General features: G+C 43.3%; 2 protein-coding genes across 4 annotated transcripts in view; one reads left to right on the forward strand and one right to left on the reverse strand.

The window, feature by feature from the left end:
* Window positions 1-205: 205 nt before the first annotated feature.
* Window positions 206-21049, forward strand: CCZ1 (CCZ1 homolog, vacuolar protein trafficking and biogenesis associated). Of its 2 annotated transcripts, XM_029221343.1 has the most exons (15): window positions 206-409; window positions 1398-1495; window positions 1587-1680; window positions 1957-2034; window positions 2445-2492; window positions 3078-3161; window positions 4225-4400; window positions 8495-8576; window positions 10666-10727; window positions 11026-11137; window positions 12229-12262; window positions 12908-13025; window positions 19052-19210; window positions 19492-19619; window positions 20702-21049. In XM_029221343.1, the coding sequence occupies exons 1-15, from the start codon at window positions 296-298 to the stop codon at window positions 20755-20757; spliced, it is 1443 nt and encodes a 480-aa protein (XP_029077176.1). In that variant the 5' UTR covers window positions 206-295; the 3' UTR covers window positions 20758-21049. The 2 variants fall into 2 exon arrangements, 1 of the variants encoding a protein (XP_029077176.1); XR_003793254.1 differs by lacking the exons at window positions 19492-19619; window positions 20702-21049 and having other exon boundaries at window positions 219-409; window positions 12908-16787.
* A 1945-nt stretch (window positions 21050-22994) lies between these two features.
* Window positions 22995-26669, reverse strand: part of RSPH10B (radial spoke head 10 homolog B) — a 38355-nt gene continuing 34680 nt past the window's right edge. The window contains exons 18-19 of one of the 2 annotated variants that reach the window (XM_029221584.1): window positions 24699-24897; window positions 22995-23216 (exon numbers count right to left, since the gene is read on the reverse strand). In XM_029221584.1, coding sequence (XP_029077417.1) covers window positions 23042-23216; window positions 24699-24897 — 374 coding nt within the window. In that variant the 3' untranslated portion in view covers window positions 22995-23041. The remainder of the gene's footprint in view (window positions 23217-24698; window positions 24898-26669) is intronic. The other variant, XM_029221586.1, reaches the window with a different exon arrangement.

A 26669-nucleotide genomic window follows, 5' to 3' on the forward strand; every position in this document is an offset into this window, starting at 1 on the left:
CTTTAAACACGCAACCCTCGCCTTCAGCCAGGCCAGAAATCTGCGAACAAACTAAAAAAACCGATTTCACCCTCAACTTAACTCTTACAGTTATAAGAAACACCTACCCAGGACACAAACGGGAACGAACCCACACAGGCGCGCCAGAAGTGGAAGGTGGGCTGCGAATTCTTCTTCCGGGCCGGCAGCGGACACTTCCGGGACGACGGCGAGCGAGGCGGAAGTGCGGTCTCCTCGCGGCAGCTGTGTTTGGGCGGGCAGAGGGAGGCTCCCGAGGCTGGGGGGCCGGGCTGGGATGGCGGCAGCAGCGGCCGGGGCAGGAGCTGGGGCGGCCCAGGAGAAGCAGTTCCCGCCGGCGCTACTGAGCTTCTTCATCTACAACCCGCGCTTCGGGCCGCGCGAGGGAGAGGTAAGCGGAGCGGGGCCGCGCGCGGGCGTCCGTAAGCGGCCGAGGAGGGCGTGGGGCGGCCGTACGGCGTCGGGCCCGAGCAGCCGCAGGGTGCGCCGGGGCGTCGGCCCCGGCCCTCCCGGAGCCGGGCAGCACCTGTCACCCTGCCCTCGTCGAGCGGCATTTACCGGGCTGCTTTGTGCCAGGTGTGTGTGTGTGCCCGGGCCAGGGGCTACGGCGGGGGCCACACAACGCGGGCAGCGTCTGTTCTAGGTCCTGACTCAAAGCCTGTGTATTGAGTGAAGGTTCGTCAGGCTAATCACTCCACACAGGTGGAGTCACTCTTCTCTACATCAATCCTGGGTATTAAAGTTGAGTTTACGTCTTTGTTGCTGGAAGTCCCCGTCTAGAAGCGTGGAACAAGAGTGGGAGACTGTAGTCCTTTAAATGCAGGTTTGGGGGATCTTGCGGAAAGTTTTTTTTTTCCAAATTAATAAATTAAATCGGATGGGGGCGGGTGGTTTTTTTTAATGGTTATTTTTTAAGGTGGGGACGGTGATTTCCTCAACGGATGTCCGGCGGTAGGTTGTGTTGGCAGGAAATCACGGTCCTTTTAAAGGCTGTGAGTCCAAATGCCTGTGAACCTGCTGGGTTTAATTTGTGGGGAGGTGTAAGTCTGTGCACCTGCACAGACGCTTATTTCTTAACAAGCGTTGGTGTATTACAAATTAGCATGAGGAAAGAAATCCAGAGACTGAGTTTTCAGAATAGTTGTCTAATGCTCTTTCAGATGGCATATGATTTACTGAATATCACAATTACCTTCAGGCAGGTGGGCGTTGTTTACACCGTGAGGAGAAGATAATTTTTGTTTTTCTAAAAAAGGGTCCTTTGTTTTGCCAGCTAACGTGTATGGCATGAGAGGTTGACAGTAAATGTAGCACTTTCAACAGCTAAGACAGAAAAAATGCTTATGTCAATGTTGTGATTCTGTTTTTTCATACTTTAGGAGGAGAATAAAATTTTGTTTTACTATCCAAATGAAGTAGAAAAGAATGAAAAAATTAGAAATGTCGGATTATGTGAAGCTATTGTACAGTTTACAAGGTAATACTTTTCAATGTGCTTTTGCAGAGTTCAGTGAATTCTTAAAACTTATGCTGGAGAATTGTCCCTAACATTCTTTTAACCTTTTTAGGACCTTTAGTCCATCAAAACCTGCAAAATCTTTACATACACAGAAGAATAGACAGTTCTTCAACGAACCAGAAGAAAATTTCTGGATGGTCATGGTATTTACATACACAGTACACCTTTTTGAATTTGTATTATAAAGTGATGGGTGATCTTTACTGTTAGGAATCAGGAAATCCTCCAGTCATTGCATCTGAGGAGAGTTACAATAGGGTTGGTGGCAGTTTAAAAATCAGACTCCTGTTTGGTGTATTTGTTACTGGGGCTCTTTTAAGAAGTTTTGGGTTGGGACATGTCCAAGTTTTTTAATTTAGGGGAAAATTTAAAACATATAGTTGATACATTGTGTAATTTCAGTTGATCAAACTTTGTAGGTTGTTAGGAATCCCATAATTGAAAAGCAAAGTAAGGACGGAAAACCAGTTGTCGAATACCAAGAGGAGGAGTTGCTGGTAATGTGTCATTTTTTATTTCATATTTTTAGAAAAAAATTTGTTAGTATCTTGAGTGACTTATTTTTTCAGATTTAAGCTATGTCACTTCTGCAGAAGTTTCTCAGGGTACACACAGCAAAATTTTATGCTTATCATTTCCATTAGCACAATCTTATAAAAGTGTATATGTACCATCTCTTACGAATGCCTTCTACTGATCATCTGTGTTTAAAGCCCTCCTAAAAATTAGGCTTACTGGTTCGTAATTGAATTTAAATACCTCTTATTTTCAGCACACAACTACTATAGGACCAAGTTTATGAGCATTGTATTGCTTTGCCAAGAGCCACTGTACCTTTGCTATGCAATAGACTTCTTCTGCTTTCCCTTAAATTAAGATCTGTGCCATGTCTTTGTGTTGTTTGTAGGACAAGGTTTATAGTTCGGTGCTCCAACAGTGCTACAGCATGTACAAGGTAAGCGTGACATGCTTTCTGAATTGAGAGTCTAGCCAGTTACCCCAATTTACATGGGATGCTTAAAATAATTCTTAACTCTTTACATGACTGCGAGGTGACTATGTGTCCATTTTAGGGGGAGGAAATAATGGGGCCTTTGAAACAGTATTGAGGTTTATGTGTGCACTTACTCAGTACTGAGCCCTTCTCTCTTCCCAGACTTGTGCTAGGAGTATATCTGCATTAGTGAACAGTAGAGTCCATGTTCTTGAGGAAAGTACATAGTGCAGGTATTTGCATGATTGAAGGATCTGGCAATATTATTTATGTAAACTGAAACTTAGGTGTGAGTTCAGGTTTCAGAAAAAAAATGCCCAAAACAGTTAGGTGATTTTATAAAATTTACAGTATCACTTAACAGTGTTTTGGTATTTTGTGACTTATAACTCAGGCTTTCTCATGTAAATATTTTCTATATTCAAAAGGAATTGGGGGATGAAATTAGCGGAATTAATGTAAAAGGAAAAGAAGAACTTGTTATATTGGGAAATTGAAGGACATAAGAAATTGACTGTTTTTTTTTTTAATCTTTTACACCATTAGCTTTTTAATGGTACATTTCTGAGAGCCATGGAAGATGGAGGTGTCAAGCTCTTAAAAGAAAGATTAGAGAAATTCTTCCATCGGGTAAATATTTTGAATTTTATTTGTAATCTTGGTAGTTGTCCAAACAGACTGTTAGAGAGCGACACAGACAGGTTTGTTTCTCACATACAAAAAAAATCTAGAAGTTGGAAAAATGGCAAAGAGCCTCAGGCATAGTGTGACAAGATCAGACCAGTGAGGAGACTCATTAGATTTGCGCTCTTGAATCAGAGCTTCTTGACATTTGTACACAGCTCCTTAAAGCATCTTGGAGATGTCTTTCGGCTTCATCCTTGTCCCGCCTGTGTCTGTCCCTGTGGGCTTACTCAAAAGCAAACTTCCTGTGTGGTGGATCGGTTAATTAGCAAAATCTCACGTTCTTACAGATCAATTATGTTCACTAAACAGGCGTAATCTTTATTGACTCAAGGTGAAGCCTGTGGCTGTGACACAGACTTTCTTCCCTTAGTGGTGATTAGTGTGATTTTTCTTTCCCAGCTGATGGGAATGTGTCTACACAGTTGCCATTCTCCTTCAATGTAAATTTTGCATATTTGACCTTCCCCTGGTCAAATCCAGTTTATCTTAGAGAAATGACTCTCAATTTATCTTTCTCCCTACACTACCTTTGATGTCTATTTTTGAATTATTTTGTTTTTATGAAGTACTTTTCTTTCTTGTTTCTTCACTTTAATGACCATAGTTATTCACTCTGACTGTCCCCTCTTCCTCTTCTTGTCTTAATTTCTCTCCTGTCCATCAACACTGACTGTATGCCCTTCCAGCATGATTTTAGTATAAGATGGCCCATGATATCATGTGTGGAGGTCAGTCTAATCTGAGGAGCACTGATATGAAGACTTCAGTGCTTCAAAGAGAGATAGCACAATGCTGAATGAACACTACTTATGTTTGAACTTAATTTTTTGAAATTGGTACTGATTTCAAATCCAGTTCCCTGTGGCTCACCTCTGTGTTGGTCTTGGCAGTGTGCTGTTTGCTAGCATGTAATTGTACCATAAATTAAGACTAATTATTTTCAGTTGTCAGAGTACTGTCTTCAATATACTATTAGTAACTTTTATGCCTTATTTTTTTCCTACAGTATTTGCAAACGTTGCATTTGCAGTCATGCGATCTACTTGACATTTTTGGCGGGATCAGCTTCTTCCCATTGGATAAAATGACTTATTTGAAAATCCAGTCCTTTATTAATAGAATGGAAGAAAGCCTGAGTATAGTCAAGTACACTGCCTTTCTCTATAACGATCAACTCATCTGGTAGGTATACCCTACGGCTTGGTGTATAGAAGAAGAAAGTCTTTTAGGATCACAAAAAATAGCAATGACTCCGTTGATACCATGTTGTCAAACTGGAAGTAATAGCTGGTGGTGGGTGGCGGGGTAGGATGCGTCTTTTTAGATATTGTTAAAATAAGGCAGTGATTGTTTAAACCAAAATTAGGGTAATTTTGTTTAAAATTACCAAGCAGGGGAGTTTAAAACTGGTTCCACGGAAGATAGAGAAAATGTTAGGTTGAAGAATCCTTTTTTTTTTAAATTAATTAATTTATTTATATTTGGCTGCATTGGGTCTTTGTTGCTGTGCGCAGGCTTTCTCTAGTTGTGGCGAGTGGGGCTACTCATTGCGGAGTGGGGGCTACTCATTTCAGTGCGCAGGCTTCTCATTGCGGTGGCTTCTCTTGTGGATAATGGGTTCTAGGCCCACGGGCTCAGTAGTCGTGGCTCGCGGGCTCTAGAGCGCAGGCTCAGTAGTTGTAAAGCACAGGCTCAGTAGTTGTGGTGCACAGGCTTAGTTGCTCTGCGGCATGTGACATCTTCCCGGACTAGGGCTGGAACCCGTGTCCCCTGCATTGGCAGGCGGATTCTTAGCCACTGTGCCATCAGGGAAGCCCCATAATTTTCATACTTCCTTTTAAGGAAGCTAGTTTTTAAAAAATATCCAACAAGTTATAAGTGCTATAAAACCAGGAAGTAACCCACTGTCATCAAACTGTGTTTGCGTCCTGTAGTAGGGACAAATACATAATTTCTTTGATGAAAGCATTGATACTCAAGAAGCAAACATAAACTGTTACTAAAAGCTTTCAACTCCCGAACACAGAACTCTGGAAGAGCTGTGTGAACATGCCTGAGACCGCGGGGAGAGGTCCCTGAAGACTTGAGTGAGAGCCAGCCTGTCTGTTCACAGCTGACAGTGGTCTGCCTGTGATGAGCCGCTGAGGTTCACGGGGGAGCAGCCAGCTGAAAGCCCTCCGGCAGCTGCTCAAGTGCATTCGGTTTTTGTGTTTGTATCTTCTGGCATGTTGTTTGTGCTCCAAGAACGTTGATGGTGAGCTTAAAGCAGATGGTAGGAAATACCTTAGAGCTCTGTTTGGACCGTGTTGCGTCTAACTCGTGGATTTGGTTTTAGCAGCGGCTGTGAAAGGATTTAGCAGTGGCTCCTCCTCTGTTGGGAGGAGGGTGTCAGTTGACTATCTCGCCCAGTGTTTTTGGCCTGTTTTTTTTTGCGGTACGCGGGCCTCTCACTGTTGTGGCCTCTCCCGTTGCGGAGCACAGGCTCCGGACGCACGGGCTCAACAGCCATGGCTCACGGGCCCAGCCACTCCGCTGCATGTGGGATCTTCCCGGACCGGGGCACAAACCCATGTCCCCTGCATCGGCAGGCAGACTCTCAACCACTGCACCACCAGGGAAGCCCAAGGGGTGAATGCTTTTATGAATAAATGTCTTAGCTATTTCTTAAGTTAATCAAAGTTGACCAGACTCTTTGATCTTGGCTAGATTATTTTACATTCAACACTTGACAGTGACATAGTCTGTATTATAGACTAAACTGATCCTACCTTGAAGGATTATGTCGAATGATGGCCACTTCATTCTCGGTAACGCTCCTGCTGAAAGAGATTCTCGAATAACTTGGCATCGCCACCAGAAACAGAGTTGGCGGGCTCTGGAGAAGTGCATAGATCCCGGACCACGGCTGTGCGCAGCTCACAGCGCTGGAGTTGAGGCTTCACTCAGAGCAGGTGTGGAGGTCTTAGAGCAAAACAGGTGAAGTCCATTTAGCATTTAAGTAAAAACAAGGCACAGAGTCATATAAAACAGAAAAATCAGTCTTGAGAAAGTAGTAGCATCTCATGCACACAAATAAATCAGTTGGGCAGAAGAATAATTTTTCTTTTTTTTAAATCATTCATATCAAATGACTATTTGAGAAACTTTTGAGAACATCTGTACTTCTGAGCACCCGTAGGCTGTTTCCTGTTTGATGTGAGCCATTGACAGAGTTCTGAATCATGTGGACCTGTCAGTACAGGGTTTTGTTTGCTTTTATTTGTTTACTTGTGCTAAGAAAGGAACTCTTGTTTTTTTGGGTTTTTTGTTTGTTTGTTTTTACTTTTTATTTTGAGATTATTGAAGATTGGCATGAAGTCGTAACAACTTTTCTCCAGCGGTAACATCCGGCATAATTATAACACAGTATTACTTCATTTACTTTTGTTGGGGAGCAGGAGTTGGGATGGGGGTGGCAGGTACTGGGAAGAGGGTTGCTACAGTTGGAGCTCGTGGACGTTCCACAACCCGGCAGGCCTCCCCATAGGCAGAGTGGGAACCGCCTACTTGCTGCTTCATGCTCTGAACAGCTGGCTGCGACTTATTTTCTTTATAAATTTTCTACCCAGAAAACCAGCATCAAATTACTTAATGCCTAGCATTAAATCTTAAGTGCAATAATAAATGCAAAGCCCTAAGCACAGCGCACATAGTAAGTAGTTAAGAAGTGTCTTCCGTTTCCTTTTATAGGGTGTTTTCTGCTCAGTGTCTCTGGTCTGGAGCAGTACTGTCCAATAAGCATATGATGCAGGCCACAAATGTCGTTTTAAGTTTTCTAGTAGCCACAATAAAATAAAAAGAAACTGGAGAAATCAATTTTAACAATATATTTTTTAGCCCAATATATCTCAAATATTTTTTCAACATGTAAACAATATAAAAAATTATTAACGAGCTACTCTTTTTGTGCTCAATCCTAAAAGTCCAGTGTGTATTTTACACTCATCTCCACCAGCCGCATTTCAGGTGTTCAGTAGCCAGATGTACCCAGTAGCTACCGTTTCCGGAAGCGCAACTCTGGAAGAAATTGCCCAGAGCATGATTCTTTACATACTGTCTGCTGCTTACCAGTAGCAAGCTCTCTCCACCAGGATTTATGTCTTGAATGGAAAGTAACACCCAGAGCCTGTTTTGTGTCTTTCTCTTTCTTTCCTCAGTTATTTCCACAAAAGAAAAGAGTGGGGGACCTTCTGTGTGTTTGATCTGAAAGGTCCATCTGCCCGGTTGGCTGCAGGTTACTCTCAGAATTCGTGTTGTCACAGGCCAAGCGCTGACAGTTCTCAGCTGTTTCTGTTTTGGCCTCACCTTTGGACCCAGGACTTCGTTCTGCTTGGCAGGAAGCTTCAAACCTGCTTCTGGGTGTTTGGCCCCTTTAGAGTTTTAGCTGTGGACAGACATTCTGAAAATGAGAGAGGAGAGGTGGTGTAGGAGGCGGCGGAGATAAGACAAATGGGAGGAGTTCAGGGAAGCGGGGCGGGTTTCTGTGCCGAGCCGGGCCGGACTTCTAACATAACCTGCGATTCCACTGGGAAAGAAGACAGAGCCCCTGGAACGTGGTGCAGAGGCTTGGTTTATATCTAGTTAGACTTCCTCAAGGATTTTTTCAATTATCTTGAATAGAAAAAAAACCCCAGATACAGACTCATTGTCTGTTTATATGCTTATCTGAAAAACCGGTTTTAGGTAGAGTCCAACAACACCTGCTAGTTTCTCAGTACTATTCCAGGTGCCAGATTGGATGGTTTGCCCAAAAGTTTGTTTCTTTCACTTCCCACTTTTTGCCTACACTGAATCGAGAGAATTAAAATCCAAATACATTTCTGAGACATAGTGTTTTGAGTTTCCCGTCTACAGCATAGCAGTATGTTCAGGATGCGGGGTGAAAGAAAGTGGCCTTACCGTGTAACCCAGAAAGTGGACAGAAACCTGCTACCTCAAGGGGAGCTGCTAATGCTCCCTGGATAATCCCACGTGGTAGGCAAATCAAATCTGCTGTGACTTTTCACTTCAAGTGGCGCATAAAATGCAGGACCAAGTAGTAGTAGCCTTTAGCAGGTCAGGTTAGAGTTCTAGTGCTGGACTCAAGTTTACTTCATTCCATTCTTGAACTTTCCATCAAGGAAAGGCCTTCTTGATATCATGCAAAAAAAAAAGAGAGATGAACTTTTATCACAGAGCAATGGAAAGACAGAAGACCAATTCCAGACTTTTAACACAGTGCTTTTCTGATGTTTCAGGAGTGGATTAGAACAAGATGACATGAGAATTTTATACAAATACCTCACCACATCTCTATTTCCAAGGCATATCGAACCTGAGGTATGATGGGGTACTAATCTCTAGATAAATAGATAGATGGATAAATAGATATATAGACAGACATACACACACACACACACAGATTTGGGGGTGGAGTACCTTGGTGGGTGGGGCAGTTCTGATCTGTATTTTACATTATTAGTGTGATGTTTAGTCGTGTAGCTGTCTGTTGGTATCCATGGGGGATTGCTCCCAGGACCCCCCAGATACCCAGATCCACACACGTATGCTCAAGTCCCCCTACAATGCAAATGCTATGTAAATAGTTGCCAGTGTGTGGAAAATTCAAGTTTTGCTTTTTGGAACTTTCAAAAGAAATTTTTGCCCCAAATATTTTCAACATGCGGTTGGTTGAATCCACAAATGTGGAATCTGCAGATGTGGAAACCTCAGATACGGAAGGCCAACTGTGTATATTTAGCGTGTGTCACTTAGCACAGAAAACCACGTGTGTCAGCTTTTCTTCATTTTGTTACGTTCAAATGCAATTGCAAAGCTATGTTTTTAAGGGGAGCAATTCATTGAGTAGAGGAAAAACTGGATTTTTAGGTCGGGTTCTGGGAACTCTGAAAATGCCAGGGATCTTGGACAAAACAGTGGTTAATTCTGTGGTCTTTTCACGTACAAACATGAGATCTGATTTTGAGTTGATTTTATACTTCCCGCCTGGCTTTTCCATTCTGACAATTTGTCAGTTTTCTGCAGAGAACTGTAAATAATACTTCAGTGTTTTCCGCAAAGTATCTTTTCTTAGCTTTAGTTAGGTTGGAAGTGAAAAGTGTTCGTAAACCATAACATTATCATTTTGACCCAGGAGCGCATACACGCACCCTCTCCCTCGCTCTGTTTTTTAAGGCCATGACCTGAAACAACAGGAAAAAAGTCTCTTTGATGAGAAATCTCAAGGTTTTGAGAAGGACCTGGTACTGCACTTTGCTCCTTTCTGGGTAGTTTGAATACAGTGGCTAATGTTTCTGGAGTGTGTACCATACGCCAGGCACGGTGTAAGTGCCCAGCACACTTGCATTATCTCATGACATCCTGACAGCCATCCTGAAAGCCGGGTACCTTATCTCCATCTTACAGATAGGAGACCCAGGCTTGGGGGGCTTACGTGATTTAGCCCCATGTCACCCAGCTAGTAAGTGACGGAGCCAGGACTTGATCTCGGGGTCTGACTAATGCTAAAGCACCTGCTTCCAACCACACCCTCAGAAGGATCCTTCAGGAGGCTTTCCCATGGTGGACAGTGCTGTTGCAACAGCAGAACACTCTATTGGTGCTTTATTATATGTCTAAAGAGCCGGGCTTATAAAATAGGAATGTACGAAGTGCCAGTGAGGACATGGATATGTGAGGACTTCTCTCGCTACAGGCTGCACGTGTGAGAGCTGTGCATTTTCACTATTGGATTTACTGTTTTTCAATCTTTCATTTTCAGTTACATGCTAGAATTTTATATAGACTAGAAGAACATCAAGAAGTTTTAGAAGAATAATAAGTTTTAGCTAATGTGACTATTAGATTTGGAATTTTTTTTCATTTCCTATGCATATTTAAGTAGTGTATCTTCAGCAGAAGAAACCAGGAATGGGTTACAAATATAGATCTATGAGGAGGCACCATGTCATGGCTGAAGGCAGGGACTTTCAGGTCACACAGGCTTGTGTTTGATGCCTGGCCCCTCCACTCGGGCTGGGTGTGCTGGTGAACTTCTTCAAACTTGTTTCCATTTCTAGAAAATAGGAAGACGGCATTCCCCATAGGGGTGATATGAGATGAAATGATGTAATTTATGTCATCGCCTAGCACGTATTAACCACATGGGAGATTTCAATTATTGCTGTAAAAGGAACAAAATCAGTATGTGGAATTTAGGGCACAGTGAAGTTATGATAGTTCTGTTTAAAACCAGTGAGTTCTTTCTGTACCTCTGTAATCCCCCCTCCCTTTTTTTGGTGGAGAGGAATATGGAAAATTGATATAGAAAAATGGCATGGAGCCAACTAGTAAATATAAATGCTGTTTTTCAAAGTTTTGAATATAGGAAATCTAATAAGTGACTTGTCAACATTAAATTTGTTTACAGTTGGCGGGAAGGGATTCTCCAATAAGGGCAGAAATGCCCGGAAATCTTCAACACTATGGAAGGTAGGACTTCTGTCCTTTGATAGACAGTATTGGATTTTATTATCTTTTTTGGTAAAGATAAAATCATGAACACTGAATTACCTTTGTGCTACTTTATTGACAATAATCAACAAAGGAAATTCTTTTGTTTCCAATGAATTAAAACGATTACTTTTTTGTATTCTGATCTGGTGTTTTCTAAGTAATGTCTAGCTTCCCAAAAAGGCCGTATATTAACACCTTTATAGGAATGCACTGTTTATATATTCCTGTTTATAATCTGCCTAATTGAATCAAGTCATCTCTGCTTCCTTTTCAGATTTCTCACTGGACCCTTGAATCTTAATGATCCAGAAGCAAAATGCAGATTCCCCAAAATTTTTGTAAATACAGATGACACATATGAAGCTCTGCATTTAATTGTTTATAAGGTAACAGTGGCCTTTCTCTCCAGGGTTACAGATGATACTAAAGTAAATCTTTCTTGCACAGGTACACTAGTTGGTGCGCAGACCTCACATGTTTCTTGGAACAGGTGTCACAAGTTCTGATTATTGTAAAACTCAAAATGGGTGCTTTCTGGAGTAGGAGGGTTACTTTCAGTCCCCATTAAACAGTAGTTCTGTGATTAGCAAGAGTCACTGTCTGAGGCTGTGACTCAGATGTTTCAAGTCCTGCACGCGGACAGGTCAGAGGCCGTCAAGGCCGGTGTTGCCTGTTGTTCGATGCCTGCCCACACTCCAGTGGATTCTGCCTTCGCTCTGATTTTAAAGCTGTGGACTTGCTAATTCCATAAGGATAGTCTGAGTTTCTGTCAGGATATTATCTTGTAAGGATGTATATTTATGTTAGGTTGGGTTTATTTATGTACTTAATTTTGGCTGTGTTGGGTCTTTGTTGCTGTGCGCAAGCTTTCTCCAGTTGCGGCGAGTGGGGGCTACTCTTCGTTGTGGTGCGCGGGCTTCTCATTGCGGTGGCTTCGCTTGTTGTGGAACACGGACTCTAGGTGCGAGGGCGGTAGTTGTGGAACACGGGCTCAGTAGTTGTGACTCGCGGGCTGTAGAGCCCAAGCTTAGTAGTTGTGGTGCACGGGCTTAGTTGCTCTGCGACATGTGGGATCTTCCCGGACCAGGGCTGGAACCCGTGTCCCCTGCATTGGCAGGTGGATTCTTAACCACTGCACCACCAGGGAAGCCCCATGTTTTGGTTTCTTGTTAGAGCATTTTAAATCATCTCATTTCCCTTATAAATAGTTCATTTTGCATCTCTAACTAATAAGGACCTCTGTTTTAACATCACCACCTGCCAATATCACACTGGACCAAAATAACGTTAATAACTTCCTTAATACCATCTATTATCCAGACCCTATCCAGATTTCTCCAGTTGACTAAAAAAGTCTTTATAAAGTTGATATATTTAAATAAAGATTTAAACAAGACCACTGCATTTGATTATTTAAGTCTTCTTTTTTTGTGCCATTATCTAATCTTTGGTTTCTTTTCTCCCCTCCCCCCCGCAGGCCATGAGTGCAGCTGTGTGCTTTATGATCGATGGTAGGTACACACCTGTATCTGATTTCACCTGATTAGCTAAGCCTTTTCTCTTTACACTTTGCTGTGATCTGTTCCTAAATGATAAACAAGTTGTCGTAGCAACAGGGAGACTGTATTAAGCCTCCATCTGGGGCCTCTGCCATCTTAACCAGCTATTTCTAATATCGTTAAAGTCCCAGCTTTCTTGCTTCTCAGCAGTAGGACCTGGGCACCTTTCTGTGCCTTCCTGCCCGTGAAACGATTATGGGAGTACCCATCTCAAAGGGGGCTTTAGGATTAAATGAGGGAATATTTGTAAAGCGCCAACAGAGCCTGGCCTGTGAGTGCTGTGTAGTGTTTGTTAAATAAGTATTTGACCTTCCTAGGTCTACTGGGGGTAGGCAGGCAACTTACTACCCCACAGGGAGTGCTTCAGTCAACATTCACAGTGAGATAGTTCTTTGCCTCTTTTTCATCTTAAATATGACTAATTCTGGCTCCTCTGTTTCTCTTCTATTTGGGAGGGGAGGGGGACCTGATCATTTAATTATTTCCCAGATCAGTACAGTTTTCATTTGAATATTGTTGTTAAGATGGTAAAATGAAAATTGACCTTTTTAACACAGTGTCCTCACACTCACTGGTGTTTCTTGAATTACTTGTAAGCTTCTATCCAGCCTACACTGGACTTTTGCCGAAGACTGGACAGCATTGTTGGGCCCCAGCTTACAGTGCTGGCATCTGACATTTGTGAGCAGTTTAACATCAACAAAAGAATATCTGGGTTTGTACTTTGCTTTGTGTTTGCTTTCAAGCATTTAACTGGCTTTGGAAGAATAAGGGTGGTTTTTGCTTAGAACATGGATGGTGTTAAGGTTCGTATAATCTCTGAATCCAGAGAACAAATGTGTTGTTTGGTCCTGTCTGCAAAGCTTCCTAGGGAGCTGTTCGTGAGTTTTTCTGCCCCACAATGATGGTCGGGGCTGGGTCTTCTCTTAATGCATCCCCTCAGCCCTCCCCAGTGGTGGTATGAACGTGTGGGGTTAGGTGTGCTAGCTCTGCCTGTGGTCTTGGCCTTGTGAGTTCACTTCACATCCCACATGACCCGCCCAGGCTGTGAAATCCACACTGGCAGAGGTAATCAGCAGGGTTTTGCTTTGCATAGACGGAAAGCACTTTGCCTCTTGTGCAGAAGTGTTCCTGGTGAGGTTGCCTGTGACGTAAGCCAGTAGGCATTGGTGCTGAGTCTGGCGTCTTGAAAGGCTCTAGACTGAGTATCAGGAGACTCGAGGTTAAACTCACCTTGGTTCTAAAAACACCCTGAAAAGTCACTGAACCTCTTTCTACTCTTTTCTCAGTGCAAAGTCAAATGACTGTAAAGTGTGTAGATGGAAAGTACTTTAAGGAATAAAAGGCTTCTTTATATGGGCTTCCCATGTGTTTGAGAATTTACTAAAATGCTGTGAATTTATGTATAACCTTGTGCTTGTGATCATATGTTGTATGTATGTGGTCTTACATAAGCACCAGCCCACAGAGAGGTCCCACACGGGCTCCAGGTGAAAGCACGGGTAGGTTTTGTATCTGCAAGTGGATTTTTACTGCTGACAGCTTACGTAGTTTTAGAAAAGATACAGCCAAGGAATGAAAGTGCCTGACCAACTTACATCTTGACAGTGCTGTTTAATCTAATTTTTTGACCATGAACCTGCCAGATTTTCAATTTTGAAGGAAGCATGTGCCTTAAATCTGTGTTGGATCATGCAGGTTATGAGTGGAGAATGATCAAGTGTAGTTACTTACATCCCCAAACCCTTGGGAGATGACTGGACATTTTAACTGCTCTGCCTGTGCTTTCGGCAGATATGATGAATATCAAGTAACTCACTGACAAATATCCAGAGGTAAACTGGCGGTCTAGTACCTTTTATTTTACACATCAGGTTAACCCTCTTTGGGATTGTACAGAAGAAAGGAGATGGCCTTGGATATTAATTATCCTATCATTAGACAGCAGTTTTCTCTCCGATATTTTATTATGAAAATTTTCAAACATAGGAAGGTTGAAAAAATTGTACAGTGGATACACATATACCCCCACTTAGATTCTTCCATCGGCATTTTGCCATGTATGTTTGGGCACAAATCTGTCAATTCCTGTCTACAGGACAATTTCTTGACTGTTAGGAGAATCACTGCACAGTACCATTAGTCCCTGGAGGATAGGGTACCTGGCAAACGTGATGGTAAAATAAGTGCCACACAATTTAGGGGTGTGCCCAATAACAGGGATTCTAGGAACGTAGTTGTTCTTATCTTTGAAACCGTGACCTGAAGATGGCTCTCGATGCATCTGAGATGTTATATGTAAGGAGCTTTGATTGCCAAACCGTAACCATCAACTGACTAAAGATAAAAGCTTTTGAGTACAAAAGATAATGTTTTCTTCCAGAAATCCTTCTGACCCAAATCAAGCCATTTTATATGCCAATTCTGGGACCTCCATAAGTCATATCCCAGAGAAATTAGAGGCAGCCCTGAGGGAGGAAAGACCCCAGCCAGCAGCATGTCAGGGGCATTGTTGGGGGGCAGAGGAGGCTATGTTAGCCAGCCGTCCTGATCCCAGAGACCAGCTCAGGGTCCTCTGTTCTCTCGGCTGCAGCCCCCACTAGAAAGTGCCCACGGGGCTGTGTGCCAGTGTTTAGCGTTGAGTCCAGATTTATAAACTGCAGCTCCGGACGTGCAGGCGCAGTGGCCATGGCTCACAGGCCCAGCTGTTCTGCGGCATGTGGGATCTTCCCAGACTGGGGCACAAACCCGTGTCCCCTGCATCGGCAGGCGGACTCTCAACCACTACGCCTCCAGGGAAACCCTTAACGTTCCTTATGAAATTGGGGTCAGCCCTTTAAAGAATGGTGTGAAGTAGGTTTGTTTGGTGATTGGTTTCTATTCCTTTGTGGGCCACCTCAGTTTTTTCCTTCTCTAGAACTTAAAATTCTATTTTTTTTTCTTTTTTTGAGAGTAATTTATGTCCTTAATTTTTAAAGGATTCTAAAATAGAAATATGGGAAATCTTATTTGGCTTCTGTCTTTCTGGACTTGTACACGCATATAAACACAGTGACATACACACATGGTGTTTTTTACACATGGACTTTTGAAAATATATCATGCTGTAAATCTGTAGCTTTAAATAAACATAAATATATATATGGTATGAGCATCAGTTTAAACCAATAAGTACAGACCTACCTCATTCTCTTTAATGGCTTCATAGTATTTAATAGGAAAGGTGTGTTTTATTTGCTTATTCGTTCTCCCATTTAATGGTTAGGGCTGGTTATGGCTATTAGTATTACAAACAGTTCTGTATTGAACAGTCTGGTACTTAAACACCCAATTATCTCCTCAAGAGAAATCCCTAGGATTGAGCTCTGGGGCAAAGGAAATGCACATTTACCATGTGGCTCGGCTCCCGCAAGGATGGAGCCATCTTCCCCTCCCGCCAGTGCCACCAGCTCCTGTTCTCCATGCTCTCGCACTTTGACAGTGACACTGAGGTTGGGCATCTCCTTGTCTGTTTATGGGCATTTCTGTCTCCTCCATAAATTGTCCCCATCCTCTGGCTCTTTCCATTGAAGTGCTTTGTCTTTTTTCTTTTACATCAGTACTCCTAATGTAATACCCTTGTCATGTTGCATCCTCTCTCCTTTATATTTAGTCAGTTTTATTAATCATTGCCTTTGGATTTGTCTTTAGTGGCACACTTGGGGCTTTCCACCCCAATATTGTAAAAATGTCCCATTTTTATCTCTGGTACATTCCTGGCTTTATTTTCTGTGTTAAATCTCTAATTCACCTAGAATTTTTAAGGGCTTGCAGGAGGGCTGTAACTTAAAATTTTCCCCCAAATCGATGGTTTTCTGAATCTGAGACTTCAGTTTTTGTTTCTTTCACACACCCCTATTCACTGGCCAATTCTAATATTAAATTTGAAAAGGCAGGAAGGAGGAGGAGGATGTAGAAAGTTATTAGGAAAGGAGCCTCTTTCCTGTGAGCAATTTTTTTTTGTAATCCTTTTTTATCAGTCTTCTTGAATATATGTGTAAAGTAGCCCAGTTGCCTAGGAGGCTGACTACTCTGGATTCCTCCCACAAGTGAGCAGTGTAACCATTAGCAGTAAGGATTGGTTATGATCAGACCCTGGATCGGACATGGGGAGGAGCCGGACGAAGGCGAGATGGGAAGAATTGGCCCCGGCTGTGGTCAGTGGTGTTTAATGGTGGAGCGCGGTGGAGGAAGTCTTCTTTGCCTTAAGTTTGGTCTGATTAGTGAGGAATGGCCAGTAGCCATATCCATCTAGAAATCATCTATCTGGCAACCTTCAGCTCTCTGGAACACAGCCCAGAACAAATGAAAACCACAGCTGGGCCCTGCTCCCAGCCAGCTGCCCAAGTCCACAGGCGAAACTCTGCGAGCAGTTACGTGTGTGCTGAACATCTGGTCATTTCCTCCCCTGGTTCACAGCTCACAGTAACTTTTCCAGGTAGGCTTTGGAAGTGTGGGAAGGTTTTCACATAACTGGTCCTTAAACATATAATCTCTGGCATCTCAGTAAAATTGATGCTCTTTACTCATGGGAGATATCCCTGTGACCTCTTTTTTTATATATAAATTTATTTTATTTTTGGCTGCATGGGGTCTTCGTTGTGGTGCGCGGGCTTCTCATCACGGTGGCTTCTCTTGTTGAGCACGGGCGCTAGGCGCGTGTGCTTCAGTAGTTGTGGCTCACGGGCTCTGGGCACAGGCTCAGCAGTTGCAGCGCACGGGCTTAGTTGCTCTGCAGCGTGTGGAATCGTCCCAGACCACGGCTCGAACCCGTGTCCCCTGCATTGGCAGGCGGATTCTTAACCACTGTGCCACCAGGGAAACCCTGCTATTTTTAATGTGAGCAGATCTTGTTATCTTTTCTCATTTTTATTTTTTTAATTAATTTTTTTTGGCTGCATTGGGTCTTTGTTGCTGCACGCGGGCTTTCTCTAGCTGTGGCGAGCGGGGGCTACTCTTAGTTGTGGTGCGCGGGCTTCTCATTGCGGTGGCTTCTCTTGTTGCAGAGCATGGGCTCTAGGCACGCGGGCTCAGTAGTTGTGGCTCGCGGGCTCTAGAGCACAGGCTCAGTAGTTGTGGCACACGGGCTTAGTTGCTCCGTGGCATGTGGGATCTTCCCGGACCAGGGCTGGAACCTGTGTCCCCCTGCATTGGCAGGCGGATTCTTAACCACTGCGCCACCAGGGAATCCCTGCTGTTTTTAATGTGAGCAGATCTTGTTTTCTTTTATTAACAGTACATTGCAGGTAACTGTTAGTTCTATTTTCGTTTTTACATCATCCTTCATGGTGGGTGGAGCGGAAAGAGGCCACATTTGCCCCTGTCCTAACTACCTAAATAACGTCTCTCATGTGAATGTCCATGTGGGATTACAAAAGGAAGAATTCCGATCTTCTTAGAAGAGTGTTGTACATGTTATAAATGAGAGAAAGAGGAACGCCACAGTGTTAGACAAGTAACCAGAACTTTAAGCCTGATTGAAGGTCATAGAAGTTAGTCTGTCCAAACAACGAAATTTACAACTCTTTCCAAACTTCTTTTAAAATTTTCATCTTTCCAGAAAATTTTTCTTTTAGTTATACTTGCTTTTCTTAGATTTAGGGGCCTACTCAAAACAAATTCTGGTTTTATAAGAATTCTGTTTTCATTTTCCTGGGAACTAATTGTCCACATTCTTTCTCGCCTAGAGGTAGAGTATCACAGTAGTAACCACTTCCCCGGAGGCCGGATTTCCGGCACCCTCAGCCCCTCAGTGCGTGGCTGCTCCCCCTGTAGTAAGCAGAGAAGGCTTCTGGCCCCCAGTGGCAGGGCTGCCCAGGCTCTCACGCAGACCCCCGATTGTGAATTTAAGGCACAGTGAGAGGTGAGGGAGGGGAGGCCCCTGAGAGCCGAGTGGCCCAGCTGTCAGGGTGGCTCCCCGAGGGGTCTCAGACTCTGACCCGGGAGACAGCAAAGTAGCATTGCCCAGTCATCCAGAATAATGAAAGGGTAAATCCCAATTAAATACTTCAGAGGAGGTTCATACGTTTTAGAATGATCTCTGAGTAGCATGATGAAAGCTTTGTTATTACAGTGCTAAGCTTCCGTTCTGTGGCAGTTTACATACATGCAGCTGTGGGATAAATGAGATGTACGGGGGTCAGCAACCTTTTTCTGCAAAGGGCCAAACAGTAAGTACTTTAGGCTTTGTGGGCCGTGTATGTTTCAAGTACTCAACTATCCTTTAAGCGTGAGAGCAGCTGTAACAATACATAGGCATATGGGTGTCCCAGTAAAACTTTATTTAGAAAAACAGGGCCTGGTTTGGTCCCAGAGCCATAGTTTGCTGATCCCTTCACTGGAAGGGTAAGTGGCCTGCATTGATTTACTTTGTTTTTTGTTAAGTGAACAGATAACTGAGTGACTGCTGTTTATAAAACACTGTACTTGAAAAAAAAAAAATCATCACATAATGGTTAAAATATTTGTGGTTTTAAACGTACATACTTGAGCTCGCTGGGAAATTCAGTCATTTTGAATACCTCACGGATATCAGATAAGTTACTGCCGAATGTTACGTCTTAACTGAGGTTCTTGATTTGAAGGCCCAGCCATTGAAAGTACCACCTTAGCCATTCCACATTTAGAGTTTTTACAGTGTAGTTGTACATTTGGGTAATTGTTCTTTCAGAAAGTTACCACCTCCATAACATGTTTTCACAGGTCTGAAAAAGAACCCCAGTTTAAGTTTATCTACTTCAACCACATGAATTTAGCAGAAAAAAGTACAATTCACATGAGGAAAACACCCAGTGTGTCACTTACGTCTGTTCATCCAGATTTAATGAAGATTCTGGGTGACATCAACAGTGATTTTACAAGGTAATTCTAACCACCTCACCAGTTAGGCGTCCACTTTCTAATAAGAGGACATTAAAGGAATCATCTTCAAAAACCGAGTGACCCCAGGCCCCTTCAGAGGTCTTGACTACCTCCCTGGGCACCAGTTCCAAACATCATTAAGCCCAGAAGGGGCTGGTCACTCACAGGGGACTCCCTGAACTTTTCAAATGGCTCAAGTTTCCTGTTTCTTGTTTTAGAATGTTTTTCACAATCCAGCTGTATATATAAAATAATTGAGTTTTGAAACTCTTTTCTTACAGAGTGGATGAAGATGAAGAAATCATCGTGAAAGCAATGAGTGATTATTGGGTTGTTGGGAAAAAGTCTGACCAGCGGGAGCTGTATGTTATTTTGAATCAAAAAAATGCAAACCTCATTGAAGTAAACGGTAAATAGGGTTTGGTATTTGAGCAGAATTTTAATGCTACTGATATTTAAAAACTATCTTTTCAGTGTACTAAGGACATGCTAAATAGAAATCATGACTTGAGATTTTAAGCAGATGCCCCTGTTGCTTAAAAGAAATCATCATTTGGTCTATTCAGGAGTGGGACAGTGGGGCAGTGCACCCCGAGTGTCAATTGTAAGGACAGTCAGGTGTGAGGTTTCTTCTGCAGACATCTTCTGGGGTGTATTACATTTTTCTCTTGATACCAATACTTGTATTAATAGTCTATGCATTAGAAACAACCTCAGGGAATACATGCCTCATTTATTTATTTATGGCTGCGTTGGGTCTTCGTTGCTGCGCCGGGCTTTCTCTAGTTGTGGCGAGTGGGGGCTACTCTTTGTTGCCGTGCGCAGGCTTCTCATTGGAGTGCCTACTCTTGTTGCGGAGCACAGGCTCTAGGTGCGTGGGCTTCAGTAGTTGTGGCACGCAGGCTCAGTAGTTGCAGCTTGCGGGCTTTAGAAGAGCGCAGGCTCAGTAGTTGTGGCACACGGGCTTAGTTGCTCCGCGGCATGTGGGATCTTCCCGGACCAGGGCTGGAACCCGTGTCCCCTGCATTGGCAGGCGGATTCTTAACCACTGCGCCACCAGGGAAGCCCCTACATGCCTCATTTAAAACAGGAATTGAGTAAAGTCCAGATAATGACGCCACCGTTGCGGAGCTCCCGATCCACAATTCAGGGTTGCAGCTAGAGTTTCTGTGTTTTTGAATCAGATTCCTCAAGATTTTAGAAGTTGTGCTCCTCACGCCCCAACCCGCGGGTGTCTTAGACACTTTGGGTTTGAGCTGTCTCAGGCCCAAAGAAGCAATGTTACATAGTGTTAAAGTCCCCTGTACGTCAGGTCCTTTTTTCTTTCTCTTGACTTAACATTTCTTATCAAGGCTTCTGAGATTTAAGGTCAAAATTAATGCAGACCTTTATTTATGACCAACTTTACTCCAGGGAATTTAAGGTACTGATATATAACCTTTTAAGTGAGAATTTCTATACCTTACTCACCGTTTTCTATTCTTTTTGCAGAAGAGGTCAAGAAGCTTTGTGCGACGCAGTTCAATAACATATTCTTCTTGGATTGACTGACAAGAGCTCACCGAAACGTCTTTTAAAAAAACAGCTCAGCAAGCATTTTGTTTACCTTTGCAGGTTATTGGTCATATTATTGACTGGATTAATGACAACAGTAAAGCAATACTTGCTTTGAAGAATCAAATTTCTACTCAGCCTGATGATCCCCTGAGGTTTTTAGATTTTAAATATTTATGTGGAATTAAAGGTAGCCAGCTACATCTCTTTCATTCCATTCTTTTGACATTATGTGACTATTTTACTGGAAAATAAGACTAATAAATTGTTAAAGTTTTTAAAATTCTGGTCTTGCATTGAGTCTCTCTGGTTGCTTGTTTGTAGACCGCACCAGCCATGGGTCCCTGGCTCATCCTCAGGAATACTCTAGCAGCGAAAGGCGCTCAGAGTTCGGATTCCTTCCCTGGTCCCTAGGCCTGACGTGGTAAACTATGAGGCATTTGCCCAAAGTAATTGCTGGACTTGGTTTTTATCTTGAGCAATAATGTGATTTTTAGACCACAAATAAACATCAGACAAAGAACTTAATGCAAGTGCCCCAGTGTGCTCCAAGCATAAAGCCACGTAGAACTTCCAGGCGGGCACAGCCCCACCTGCATGCTCACAACTGAGATTCAGCCTGGCAGGATTTGATTTAACTTTTGGTGGTCTGGACATCCCAGAGTTTGGTTGAAAACTAGCCGGGCATGGTCTGGAAAAATCGGTACCAACCCGGCCCTAATAGGAGCTCTCCACAGCCCCCTGCACCGAGCCTGTGAGTTAGGGTGGAGCAGGGAAATGACTTCTCATCTATTTGCAGTTATTTTCATTGTCACCCTCTAATTCACAATCTCCCTTACGATTTCCTCTTACCCCGTGAGATACTTAAAATGGTAATGTTTTAGTTTCCAGTGATCTCAGGCTTTCTTTACTGTGTGTTTATTGCTGACTTAGTAATTGCAGCAAAAATAGATCATGGTCTCTGATGTATTATTTGAAGTTGTTGCAGTTTTCAACCTAAAATGTAGTCACTGTTTTTGTCAGTGTTTATCCTCTGTTGCATCCTGGTTGCTAACTCTGTGTTAGTTCCAACTTTGTAGTTTGATTGGTTAAAATTACCTGTATCCTTACTACGTGTGTGTCTTCCTGATCTGTTTCTTCCCTCACGGTAGTATTCCCTGTAATTCTCTCTGCTCTTGCAAGGCTAGTATGTGCGATGTATGTGAGTAATGCATCTCTTTAGTTGTTGGTCCTTTTATTGTTATCTTTATTTTTATCTGTATCATGCAGATGTTTGCTTTAAATTCTGTTCTGTCCTTAATATTACTTGTTATTCCAGTCATCTTGTTTAGATTGTCCTGGTACATCTTTTTCTATATCTTTATTTTCATCCTTTCTATCTGGTTTTGTTTAAGATGTTTGCCTTGTAAAGAATAACATTGAAGTGAATTTCTATTTTTTTTAAACCCAATCTAATTATTTATGGGATTTTGAAGGGGAGGAAAAGGTGAGTTAACCTGTCTGCTTGGTGATGACGGGTAGATTTGTACTTTCCCTGCCATCTTTTGCGTTTTCTGTTTCCATTCTTTTTTTTATTCTTTTTCCCAACTTTATGTCAGATGGTAGTATCCTTCCTTTTTGCTAGTTTGGAAGCTTTAGATTGTATTTTTATGCTTTTGGTGGTTACTCTTATATTTAACACAACTATTAGCTGTAACACTTTCCTAACAGACTTAAAGTATTCACTTAACTGCTGACTGCACACCTGGCTCTTTATCCTACATTGTTCGGCCTTTTGTCCATGCAGTGCTGTTTGCGACGCTGTGGGAATGGATGGGAAAGGACCAGGGAAGAGGCCATGTAAGAGGCAGCATGTGAAGGACAGGTAGGATGTGGGCACAGGGTGGTTACACGGGGCAAAGGAGGTGTGCCAGGCTCAGGGGAGGAAGGCCTAAAGAAACGTTTAAACAACTTCACTCCCCACTGGTTTTATCAGATTCTAAATTTAATCATCAGTTTTATACTTGGATTTAAAAAAAACAATGAATACACACTCATTTAATACCCACATCTGTGTATTTTCATTCAGCTCAGTTGTCAAAACGCAGGCATTTCAGTGATCCAACCATATTAGAAACCCAAAACCCAGTGGGCCCAGGTAGTGGTATTTCAAGAAACACTTAGACAAGAAGTAAAACACAAGTAATTTTATTGGGTAGGAAATTTGTTACAGGCTTTGGTTCTAAATTCCCTTCACACCTGCTTGTTCTCATGGCTCATTTACAAACCCAGTGATGTCTACTTTTTCTTTTTCTTATTTGCAATGGATTTGCTGGACTGGGACACCACTGTGTCGTCTTTCAGGAGGCTCGGCATGAAATTCAAGGATGTGGCATCCACTGGTTCCTTGATCACAGTGATGGCGACCTCATAGTCTTGCCTTTTGGTCTCTTCCTCTCTCAAGCTGTTCAGCCTAACAAGAAGCAAACACAAGAAAGTATCTTTTTTTTTTTTTTTTTTTGCAGTACGCGGGCCTCTCACTGTTGTGGCCTCTCCCGTTGTGGGGCACAGGCTTCGGACGCGCAGGCTCAGCGGCCATGGCTCACGGGCCCAGCCGCTCCGCGGCATGTGGGATCTTCCCGGACCGGGGTACGAACCCGTGTCCCCCGCATCGGCAGGCGGACTCTCAGCCACTGCACCACCAAGGAAGCCCGATATCTTTTTTTGTCTTTGAAATTTCAAAACCGGTTTTTATGTTGTATGTGGTGTAAAGTAGTCCATACCTGGATCTCAACAGTTTCTGTGAACAGAACTAAACTGTCATCACTGCCTGAAATAAAAAGTGGTGCAATAGCTAGATAGTTTAAGACAAAGTTTTCACACATCTAAGGTGACTTGTGACACACTTGTCTCTGAAGCAACTTAGATAGTAAGTAGCCTTTTAAAATACTGTTGTAAAAAAATAAAATACTGTTGTAGCCGTTTTCCTTAAGTCTAATGCTCTCTTCCACAGACCAATGGGCTTGAGATGCCCTTTACAGAGATCAGACATTTGCACTTGGGACTGACCTGTCTGCATGGAACTAAGCCTGGACAGTGGTTCTAGAAAGGTAAGTGTGCGGCCTTTGCCAGGTGCTCACCACGCACCAAGCATTGTTCTCGATGCTTCACAAACACTAGCTCACTCAGTCCTCACAACAGTCCTACAAGGTATCATCTCCACCTTAAAGATGCAGAAACAGGCACACAGGGACAGACCTCACCAAGGTCACCCAGGTGATATAAGTGATGGGGCTGGGATGTGAACCTGGGCAGCCTGGATCTACGTCACGCTGCCTCCTCGTGGATGCCTAGGGATGCCTTAGACAACCAGGACAGAACTGGTGGCTACGGGTTCCCAGCTGCACATGAGGACGTGCCGACCTTCGGAAGGCGGAGACTTTTTTTTTTAATATATATTTTTAGATTATTTTATTCATTTTTTTTTTTGGCTGCATTGGGTATTCATTGCTGCATGCGGGCTTTCTCTAGTTGCGGCAAGCAGGGGCTACTCTTCATTGTGGTGTGCAGGCCTCTCATTGCAGTGGCTTCTCTTGTTGCGGAGCATGGGCTTTAGGCGTGCAGGCTTCAGTAGTTGTGGCACACAGGCTCAGTAGTTGTGGCTCGCGGGCTCAGTAGTTGTGCCTCGTGGGCTCTAGAGTGCAGGCTCAGTAGTTGTGGCGCACGGGCTTAGTTGCTCTGCGGCATGTGGGATCTGCCCGGACCAGGGCTTGAACCTGTGTCCCCTGCATTGGCAGGTGGATTCTTAACCACTGCACCACCAGGGAAGCCCAGAGGTGGTAGACTTTTAATGAAAGTGTTTGGTACTGAAGCTTCTGGTGGCTACAGAGGACAGGAAAGAAAGATGCCCAAGAGCCGGGCGGGCGGGAGGGAGCCGAGAGGTTCACTGAGTTACCTCGCCTCCAGCTCCTCATTCTCCACCTTCCTCTGAAGGGCCATCGCTTCATTATGTAGCCTGTTTTCCTTTACTTTCTCCTTGAGGGTTTCTTCGTGTTTATGTGCTTGGAAGAGAGTGTTCACAAAAAAGATGTACATGTTACTGATCCATGTATTGAATTTTTCCTTTTGTTCATCCTTGGATTTTTCTTTTTCCTCTGGAAGAAAGTTTGATTAAAATGAGCATTAATACAGTCTTGCAATAACTCTGGGGTCTGTGTTCCAGTTCCCCAGTTCTGTCACTTCCTGTGCTGGGCTGAGTGTCCTCATCCCCCCATAAGGTGGGTGACACTGTGCTTCTCGTGGGCTTGTGAGGATTAAGGTAACTGCAAAATGCTTCAGGGACCACCTGGAACAAGGCTGGCGTCAGCTGACCACAGCCATGATTGCCAACACTTCCTTCAAGTCTCCTGGTACCTGTTATTTTTTTCCTAAATAGCTTAAATATTTTGGTTTTCTAAAATTAAAATCTTAGAAAATTTACAAGATTCCCATGTTTCAGAGAAAGAAAAAAACCTCTTGGCTTTTGCATACACTGTCTTTAAAGGCAGTTTTCACTAAGAAAATTTCATTTTATTTTATTTGTTTTGTTTGGCCATGCCACACAGCTTGCAGGATCTTAGTTCCCCCACCAGGGATCAAATCCGTGCCCTCAGCAGTGAAAGCACAAGAGTCCTAACCACTGGACCTCTAGGGAACTCCAAGAAAATTTTAAGAAGGATTTTAACTCTGAATTGAATAAGAAGTAGGTAAAATTATTGACTTGGTAAGGAGTTGCTTCACATCTACTAAGGCCAGCAGATACACACTTTGGAATGTGTTTCATATAGTTGATTCCAGGAAGACAATGCTTTGGATAGTTCTGTAATATCAATAAGACTGGGGAACTTTCAAGAGAGCAATTGTTTTTTGACTGTGTCTACAGCTTGGGCTGATCTGCTGTTTGATGGCAGTAATGGGAGAGGAGTATGGGCACAGGTACTCTGTAAACGTAGCATTCTGTGACCAATCTACCCTCCATCCCAGGAGCCACTGTGACGGGCCCAAGAGTGGAAGACTAATGCAGAGAACCTTGATGCTGGTGCCAGATTTTTTTTTTTTTTAATGTTTATTTATTTATTTATTTTGGCTGCTCTGGGTCTTCGTTGCAGCACACGGACTCTTAGTTGCGGCGTGCATGTGGGATCTAGTTCCCTGACCAGGAATCCAACCCGGGGCCCCTGCATTGGGAGCGCGGAGTCTTACCCACTGGACCACCAGGGAAGTCCCGCCAGTGCCAGATTTTACAAGGACTAAGAGAAATGAAAACATATCCATAAAGACTTGCACATCAGTGTTCATAGCAGCATTACTCCTGATAGCCAAAAATGGAAACCACCCAACCGTCCATCAGCTGACGAGTGGATAAAATGTGGTGTATCCACACAGTGGAATACTACTCAGCAATACAAAGGAACAAAATGCTAATATGCGCTACAACATGAGCGAATCCCAAAATGATTGTAAGTGAAAGAAGCAGACGCAAAAGAATGATTCCATTTCTAGGAAATGTCCAGAAAAGGCAAATCCATGGAGAAAGTCAGTCAGTGGCACCAGGTGGCCCACAGGCACCCCCCGGGCTCCAGGCACCTCACCCACACATACCTCCCCCCTGTGGCCAGCTACCTGTGGTGGTGAGAGTGAGCTCTGGCAGGTGACTAGCGAGCACACACAGAAAGCTGGCCCAAATCTGTGGGCAACAGAAGGACCACAAATTCCAGCTTTAGCACTGACCTTGGGAAAGCAAGGTACATGAAAAGGTGCTCAGCATCACTGATCATCAGGGAAATGCAAATCAAAACCACAGTGAGATGGACTTATATACACTACCAAATATGAAACAGACAGCTGGTGGGAAGCAGCCGCATAGCACAGGGAGATCAGCTCAGTG

This window comes from Monodon monoceros, unplaced genomic scaffold, assembly GCF_005190385.1.
Source record: "Monodon monoceros isolate NGI ecotype Baffin Bay Population unplaced genomic scaffold, NGI_Narwhal_1 Super_Scaffold_13, whole genome shotgun sequence".
Classification (NCBI taxonomy): domain Eukaryota; kingdom Metazoa; phylum Chordata; class Mammalia; order Artiodactyla; family Monodontidae; genus Monodon; species Monodon monoceros.

Bases quoted from the DNA above. Each gene is read 5' to 3' on its own strand.
- CCZ1 (XM_029221343.1), top strand. From the start codon at position 296: ATGGCGGCAGCAGCGGCCGGGGCAGGAGCTGGGGCGGCCCAGGAGAAG. The intron at 8,577-10,665 runs GTATGATGGGGT...ATTTGTTTACAG, and splicing joins CAAGGCATATCGAACCTGAG to TTGGCGGGAAGGGATTCTCC. The intron at 12,263-12,907 runs GTAGGTACACAC...ATTACTTGTAAG, and splicing joins TGTGTGCTTTATGATCGATG to CTTCTATCCAGCCTACACTG.